General features: G+C 50.5%; 2 protein-coding genes across 36 annotated transcripts in view; one reads left to right on the plus strand and one right to left on the minus strand.

Moving 5' to 3' along the window:
- The window catches only part of Camta1 (calmodulin binding transcription activator 1), an 802246-nt gene that overhangs the window by 23695 nt on the left and 770292 nt on the right, over positions 1-8259 (minus strand). For 19 of the 34 annotated variants that reach the window (XM_030253021.1, XM_030253020.1, XM_030253042.1 and 16 more), the window contains 5 exons: positions 5613-5764; positions 2797-2993; positions 2343-2421; positions 1346-1661; positions 460-644 (listed from right to left, as the gene is read on the minus strand). In XM_030253021.1, the coding sequence (XP_030108881.1) occupies positions 460-644; positions 1346-1661; positions 2343-2421; positions 2797-2993; positions 5613-5764 (929 nt within the window). Of the gene's footprint in view, positions 1-459; positions 984-1345; positions 1662-2342; positions 2422-2796; positions 2994-5612; positions 5765-8259 lie in introns of all 34 variants that reach the window. The other 15 variants (NM_001081557.3, XM_030253015.1, XM_030253016.1 and 12 more) reach the window with 1 other exon arrangement.
- On the plus strand, positions 5764-8254 carry Gm13090 (predicted gene 13090). 2 transcript variants are annotated; one of them, NM_001308446.1, is made up of 4 exons: positions 6353-6468; positions 6964-7065; positions 7368-7524; positions 7862-8232. In NM_001308446.1, exons 1-4 carry the CDS (start codon positions 6454-6456, stop codon positions 7921-7923), a joined length of 336 nt encoding a protein of 111 aa, NP_001295375.1. In that variant the 5' UTR covers positions 6353-6453; the 3' UTR covers positions 7924-8232. The 2 variants fall into 2 exon arrangements, with proteins under 2 accessions (XP_017175396.1, NP_001295375.1); XM_017319907.2 differs by having other exon boundaries at positions 5764-7065; positions 7862-8254.

Consider the following 8259-nt stretch of genomic DNA (forward strand, 5'->3'; position numbering starts at 1 on the left):
GCCCTTCACAATGGCTAGATGACGGCCGTGCTAGTCAAAGTCACTCAGATAATCCAAATCCTGTCTGCAGGCTTCCTTGCTGGCTATTTTTAGGGCCTTGACTCTATTATAACCAGTACCTCAAAGAGCAAAGCTGCCATCCCGGATGCGAGGAAGCAGGGCACTAATTATTAGTGTCATAAGTTTAGTTCTCAAGAGGCTGGTACTGGAGGGAGGGCTTTGTTAAGGGCCTGTGGTCAGGCCCTACTCACGGTGCCTAATTCACAGAAGGAAAATGTGGTTCCAGGAAAGCAGATAACTCCACGTCCACCTGAGCAAGACCAGACTGTGACTCTTCCTGGGATGGGGACGGGCAGGTGTGTGTGTGTGGGGGGGGGGGGGGTGTAAAGACTACACGACTTTCAGAACTGAGCCGTGATGTTCGGGGCTGCTTCTGCAGGCTTACCTGAGCAGCCTTACCTGAATATCATCCATGGGCTGGGGGCAATCCTCGTGCTCTGTCCTATCCCGGTAGGCCCCCATCTCTGTATTCACCACCTCTCTGTTAGCCAACATCAGGACGCTCATTGGTTCCCTCGGGCGCACCTGTGAAGGCGCCGCGTCCTTTACTACACTGGTCCCCTTCGGATTTCCAGTCACCTGTACTGTAGACACACCAATGTAAAGATCTTTGGCACTCCACTTTACTACAGGCTGAGATGCAGACGCTTGGGATGCTGCAGTCTCTGGAGTGGGAGGGGCGGCTTCCCGGCTGTACTCCCTCACTCCTTCACTGGGGCTGATTGTCTCGGGGGAAGGCTGCTTAGACCTAGGGCTCTGCTTCCTGATATTTGGCTGCTCCAGACTCAGTGCAGTGCAGAGCAGCTTCTCCTGCCTTGCCTGGAAGGACTCGGGGTTCAATTTATGCTTTTTGGGAGCCGGATAATCTTTGTGGCCCTCAGTGCTGTAGTAATTAGAGGGTTCAGACCGAGGTCTTCTCAGCTCTGAAAAGTACAGTAGAAAGGACAGTCAGGTCAGGTGATGAAAGTAGGAATCCCTAAAGAATTAACACTTTATGCCTGGGAGATAAGGAGGGCGAAGCTGGAGCGCAAGGCATGTTCCTGAGGTATAAATACTCCCTAGCAGCCTAGACTGCTCAGACAATCCTCCGCCAAAAGGATTCGTTTCCTGTACAAACAGACTTTCCATATTGGGAGGAGCACTACTTTTAAAGGAAAATCAGAAGCAATAAGTAGCCCCCTCCCACCAAACCCTTAAATGTTTCCTACAGACTCTTCTAAGGGAAGCTGCAGACAGCCAATGGGGAGCCGGCAAGTTCCGAGATGAAACCCTTGTGAATCTGTACCTGGATTGGTGCTCGCAATGACAGTGACTCCTTTGGGTATTTCTGGAGGGCTCATGGCCTCCCTCTGCCACTGGGCCATCCAGCTGTCTGTGGTTGGCTCTTCGCTTGGGGCACAGTGGATCCGGGAGGCCTGTCCCAACTGGGCCTGCTCATCTCTCTGCAGGTGTTCCAGACACTCTGCTAACTTCACGTGGCCCCTCGACCTGGCAATTCCCAAAGGCAGCCGTCCCAGAGAGTCGGGGATGGAGATGGCCCGGCGGTCCCACTTGTAGAGCACCACAGCCGCTTCCAAGTGCCCCAGGGCACAGGCCCACATCTGAAAGCCAGGCAGACAGATGGAGGAACTTAACAGGAGACCAAAAAAATGGATGTCTCTTTTGATGTTGCTAGCAGCAGAAACACTAGTCTGTTGGTGTTCTTTGTGGGGCCACTGGATAAATAGTGCCATTACAGCTATCTGATTCCAACGAGAAATAATGGTGTGCATGTCTGTCACTCCCCCAGAGTCTATAAATTCATTTTCCTACATCAGATTAGAATTTATCTTTGTATTATATTTAGAAAGCGTATCATTACAGCCCAGGCTGGCCTTGAACTGTGTAGCCAAGGATGACCTTGAACTTGTGAACCTCCTGATTCCATCTCCTGAAAGCTTACGTTAGGAGTTTGCACCACCATCACACTCTGTTTTTAGTTTCATCTTTTAAGTGACAGTCTCAGATCCCATTGGGATCTAGAGTTCCTGTGTCAGTTTAGAGAGATGGTTAGGGGACTAAACAAGCCACCTCATCCATCTATCCATCCATCCATCCATCCATCCATCCTTCCATCCATTTATTTTAAGATAGAGTTTCTCCATATAACCCTGTCTGTCCTAGAACTCGCTCTGTAGACCAGGCTGAGCCTCGAACTCAAAAGATTTGCCTGCCTCTGCCTCCTGAATTCTGGGATTAAAGGCGTGCGCCATCACTGCCAAGCTAACAAGCCTCTTCCTTACCAGAGGAGTACAGGAGAAGTGGTCCACATTCAGGGGATCAACCTCCAGTTCCAAATCAATGCTGTCTGCATGCTTTGTGCTGTTGGAGATAGCACAGAGGTTACCACACAGTAGCCCACGGCAAAAGGAAACACCAGGACAACACAGAACCCATGAAAAGGAAACCAAACTGGGCACCAAGCCTCCCTGGTGTGAAGAAATAGGATTCTAGATTCCAAGGGCAGATTGGACTCCATTTGACAAGAGCCCAAAGGAAGCAGAGCGCCTAGCATCTCATGTCTCCCTCGGCAGTCGAGGGCACAAGACCACACAAATCTCCAGGGACCCGTCCTGGGAAAAAGCCCTGGCTCACGGGCCATGACACACACTGAGCGAGCAGATTCCTGGGCACCAGCGGGGAAAGCCCAGGAACCGGAGAGGTGGGGACGGCTGGGGCCTTTGCGCCTGGCCTTACCGCCATTTGATGAGGGTCTGGATCAGGGTGGCGTAGCCCTGGGCAGCAGCCAGGTGTAAGAGGGTCATCCCGCGGAAGGTCTTCGAATGGATCAGATGCTTGGACTTGGCCCAGCAGGCCCGGCTCATCATCTTCTCACACACGACAACCACACGGCTCTCGAAGCAGCTCCCCAGGGTCCCAGCGCCCGAGGCACACTGCGTCATGAGAAAGTACACGTCACATCCAGGGCCCCGGGCCCTCTTCCACACAAGCGAGACAAACGACAATCAGCAGTCAGTAGAAAACATGTTAAAGGACCATTAAGAACTGGAGACGGGGCTGGCAAGATGGCTCCAAGCGGGAAAGGCTCCGGCTGCCAAGCAAGAGGACCACGGTCTGGTCCCCTGGAACCTACACGGTAAGCTGCCCTCTGGCTTGCACACACAGTTTTATTTTATTTCTAATTACATATATATAAATTATGAATGTGTGCATGAGTACAGGTGTGTGCCCTGAAAGATGCACTGTAAGGGTTACTTATCGTAAGGGCGCACAGGACCCTCAGCGCTGGCCACACGCCTTCCTTGCTGGGAACAAGAGAGGGATAAAAATCAAGGCTGCTACCCAGCAAGCGGAGTCCTGGGTAGCAGTCCTTTGTTCAACACGCTTAGCCAAGTGGCACATGTAGCCTAACCCCCACCTCTGTTGTTACTATAAAAGCCCATTATTTTCTGGCAATAAATTCCACATAATCCAAATAGGACAGAAACAACACTGGTCTTCAATGTTATTTTTAAATCTAAAAAAAAAAAAAAAAATTCCGAAAGTTAAAAAGGCAGACGACCAGTCGATGCAGGGTCATCTTCACCAGAGCTGTCAAAACACTACAGGAAAGATAGCTGAGCCATCTCAACATGCAACAGACTGACCTTGGCCCAGGCAGAAAGCCTGCTCTATATACACCATGCAGACAGGTTTACAGAGACATGGAGACCACCAGCCAGTGACTAAGCAGGGAAAGTTTCCAATGAAACACAAACGGCCCTGTCTCTGTCGTGAGTAGTAGACACCGTCGTTTATTATCAGATCACAGAGGGCCAGCTGCCATATGGCTGAGCTCAAAAGTGTGCTAAACTGTTCCCTTTATGTGATGTTCGTGTGTGAAAAGGGTTTCAGGGGAACCTATCATTTGGCCCTCATATCAATATACAGATTACTTGCTCTACACAACTTAGTATCAGGTGAAAAATCAAAGCTATCTTGGGCTGGATATAGTGGCATATAGGCTTTTAATATCAGTATTTGGGAGGTAGAGGCATTCTAGGCTTGTCTTAACAGTGTGGCCTTGACCACCAATTTCTGAAGATGGGAGGCATAAAAGAAAGTCTGAGATATTTTTAATGCTTTGCTTTCATCTGTTATTAATATAAAAAATACTGGTGCTGGAGAGATGGCTCAGCAGTTAAGGGCACTTGTTACTCTTGCAAGGGTCAATTCCTAGCACCCATATGATTGCACCCAAACATGTGTAAGTCCAGCTCCACAGAAATCTGATGCCCTCTGCTGGTCTCTTCAGGCATTGTGTGCACACACACACACACACACACTCAGGCAAAACACCCATGTGCATAAAATAAGTAAATTAAAATATTGCTAGTGTTTCATATTTTCAAGATTTCCAAACAAACAAAAGAGGAAATTCTGCCAGGCATGGTGGTGATACACAACTTGACCCAAGCCCTGAAGAGGCAAAGGCGGCCAATCTCCAATGAGTTCAAGGCCACCATGGTCTATATAGTGAGTTCCAGCCCAGCCAGGGCTATATGGAGACCTTACCTCACAAACAAAATCAAAACAAAACAGCAAACAAAACAAAACAGAAAGAGGGGTGTGGAAGAGAGAGGAGGAAAGAAAAGGCATCCTGCACAGGAATCCATCCTTCACAGTGAAGAACAGGAAGGGGGTTTCCTTGTGGCTCTCAGGCAAGGAAGGACTCGGTAGCTGATGCAAGAAACACTACTGAGTCTTCCATCTTGGGGTGTTTTAAAAGAGTTTATCCTCAGACTTTCTCAAAACGAAGCTCCTAGTTGGGATGTCCTCAGAAGCTTCAGGAACAGTAGTGTGACAGCAATACTCGGCCATCTCCCTGTGTGGCCACTCCACACAGTCTTTGTGCAGTCTATGAAGAAAGTACAAGTGGGGCTGGTGGACTGATGGCTCAGTGGACAGCCGTGCTTGTCACTATGCCTGACAGCCTGCATCCAATCCCAGAACCAAAGTGTTAGTAAAGAACTGACTCCCCACAGCTGTCCCCCTGGAGCCCCACGTGCCTCATGTACACAAACAAAAATGAAGAAAATAAAATTTAAAAAGAAGAGGAAAGGTGTAGCAAGAGATGATCGACCCCATGCGGTGGCTCACTGGACAACAGTCCTCACCATTTTTTGAGTTCATCTTCTGGGGGCTGTAAAAAGGCATAAGGACTGCTAGATTGAATTATGCTCTAATTTCTCCAGACAGGCATGAGACACAGAATCGGAAGGAGAGGGACTGGTTTAATTCGGAGTTCTGGTAGATGGGCATCAACCCTTGGCTGCTCCTTCCAACTGCCAGGGAACACAGTGAGCTCTGAGACCAAGAGGGGCAGCTGGAGACTGGGCTAGTCAGTCTGCACCCAGGCCTCTTTCACACCACACGGACTGAGCAAGGGCACGATGATGCAGGGTCCTTGACGATGACACCAGTAGCAGCAAGGAGGGCACTGGCACCAGGTGCCTCGTGCACAGATGAAACACAGCAAACAGAAGCTGCCGCCGATGGACGGCAGGGCCTACCTGGGCCTGGCCCCCTCCGGCACCACTCCCGCTGCCGCTCCCGCTGCCGCCTCCGCCGCTCGCCTGCTTGTGCTGCTGGGAGCCGGTCATCTCGGCCATCCTCCTTTCCATCTGCTCCAGACGCTCCAGGATGGACATCCTGAACTGGTTATCTAGGGCAGAGCAGGAGGCGTGAGGCTGAGTTCTAGAAGAAAGCATTTGACCTGTGGCCTATGCCAGCTTGTGAGTCTGGTGTCCAAAAGACTGTCAGCAGCTCTGCCAAGTGAGGGACTACGGCAGGCTGGTCTCCCCAGTAAGGCAGGCAGGCTGTCTCCGCACACCAGAGCATAATGCTTACAGAAGCCCACAGTGCACAGAGGAAGGACCAGAAAAAAAATTCCCTTTGTGTCAAAACCCTCAATTTTGGGTTCCTGCCTCACTATTTGTTTGTGGAATTCCCCACAGAAACCCTGAGGGAATCAGACAAAACACCCACACACCCCCACAGCCACACCACTACACCACCACCACTCAGGGAAGACACCGGAAGTGGCTATGATGTAATATAAGTTGGGGGGGGGGGGAAGATTCGAGAAAGGAGGCAGGAGGGTGTAAGCTCCCTTATAGAGTTTAACACTCTCAGTCAGAGGCAGGTCCATGGTTCAGTCCTACCTAACAAAGGCAACAAGCCATCGCCACAGGAGCTGGGACTGTAAATTCAGAAAGCATGAACCTATACCACCAAGTAAAGACCAGACAGCACATCCATGCCCCATCCTGCGTGCAAGCACACACGCAGGAAGAATCCGGACATGCCACAGGAGTAAGAGGACCCCAAATCATTACCAAAGTCATCGGTGCCATGTTAACGCCACAGGTAAATATGGTACCGGGGGTTCCCGCGGCACTGAGGAGGGCAGAAGAGGTATGGTGCTGCTGGAGCCCAGTCAAGAGTGTGCAAACGAGGCAGCGAGTGTGTGTGACCAGAGTGCGTGGGCACGGAGCTGAGATACGTCAGGAAAGGTGACCCTTAAGTCTGGCGGGTGTGAAGAGAAAAAAACAGATACACAAGCCAGAAATAAAGAGCCTGAGGCAAGCCGTGAAAGGAGGAGGAAGGGTGGGCCGGAGAGGAGGGAGAGGTGGGCTACTCGGAACACTGCTATCCTGTCGGCTAACTGCACAGCAAGGATAAAGCCACAGTACCCCTAACTCCCAGCAATCCAGTGGGAATCCCACTGGTTCACACACGGCCATGCTCAGAATATGCTATGTCCTAAGGAAGCGTTCTTCACATCAACTCCTCAAGGTGAACACGGTCGTCAGGACCTTGTTCAAGGCAGTGAGAGCATGTTTCTCCCCCAAACTTCGAAAGGCACAGCTCCATTCAGAACACCCGGCCATCCAAGTCACAGAGAAGCCTGGAAAGGGGAGATCGGCCGGGGTTCCCTGCAACCCTCACGGTAACCCCAGACTGGTAAGTGGGGCAGCTCACGTGCAAGGCAGAGACAACACACCAGGGTGGTACCCCCTCCATCCCAAGCTCTTCAATGCAGGAGGCAGGCACAGCTGCTTTACAAACAGCGGCACACAAGGATGGCTCCTCTCTCTGGCCAAATGCCCCAGGAAGGAATTATTAGAGAAAGATAGGGACAGGCTTGAAATGCCCTGAAAAAACGTACTTCTTCCTTGGAAACTTTAAATATTAACTTTCCATCAAATTCATTTTACTTAACTAAACTACACAATTTACTAAACTACACAATTATTTTACTAAAGTACACAAGAGGGAGACCTTTTCCCAGTCTGGCGGTCGCCTCCACAAATATCGTTAACAGAAACAAGCGTGCACACTCAAGTGAAACGGGAGCCCTCCCCCCATCTCTGTCTAACTTGATTCGGCCATCTTGGAGGATTTCATCTGAGGATTATGCACGTGAGTAATTTGGAACCAACACTGTCTGGGATGGAGGGTAGATGGGGAAGAGGGCCTTCAGCATTTGGATATCAGGAACCCAAATGGTACAGGAAAACTTATCCCTCTGTCAGAGGTCAGCTAAAGACAGAACTCCACCCTTGGGTCACAGCTCAGCAGGAAGCAGCAGGCCTGGGACACTGCAAAGGTTCCTCCTTCTTTCCCGCAGTGCGGTGGTGGCTCAGTTTCACCTCCATTCACCTCTGGGCCTGCAGTAGGCTACCTCACTGACACAATGTAGCTGAATTCTAAGCCTCCTCGGCCCCAGCTCCTTCTTATCCCTGCACTTTTCCCCAAGCACCGTGGACCGAGCAGCCAAGAGGAGCCGCTCCTCAGGAGACAAAGTCACAGAGGCTCTGAAAGCCCTGAGACCCGGTTACATCCACCTGGACACAGCCACCAGTTTCCTGTGGAGCACACTGGACTATGCTGTGCTAAGGGTGTTCACCTGCCTGTCCCTCCTGCCAGGCCTAGATTGAAAGGACACAGACTCTCCTGACTTGCAAAGGCTGAACACTACGCTGGCTTTTAATCCTCAGAAACAAGGCTGCCCTGTTGCTATGCAGTGAGTACTTATATATCGATAAACTACCCCAAGAAGCACTTCATAAAGATACCCAGCCTCTGACTCATGAGCCAAATAAACACCTATTCTTTATAAATCATCCAGTCTCTAACAACTGTCTCTGTATCCAT

This window comes from Mus musculus, chromosome 4 (assembly GCF_000001635.26).
Source record: "Mus musculus strain C57BL/6J chromosome 4, GRCm38.p6 C57BL/6J".
NCBI classification, from domain to species: Eukaryota; Metazoa; Chordata; class Mammalia; order Rodentia; family Muridae; genus Mus; species Mus musculus.

Excerpts from the sequence above, each read along its gene's own strand:
- Gm13090 (XM_017319907.2), top strand. The coding sequence starts at position 6,844 with ATGCTCAGAATATGCTATGTCCTAAGGAAGCGTTCTTCACATCAACTC. Across the intron at positions 7,066-7,367 it reads CTCACGGTAACCCCAGACTG|TACACAAGAGGGAGACCTTT; the intron begins GTAAGTGGGGCA and ends ATTTTACTAAAG. Across the intron at positions 7,525-7,861 it reads TTCATCTGAGGATTATGCAC|CACCGTGGACCGAGCAGCCA; the intron begins GTGAGTAATTTG and ends CTTTTCCCCAAG.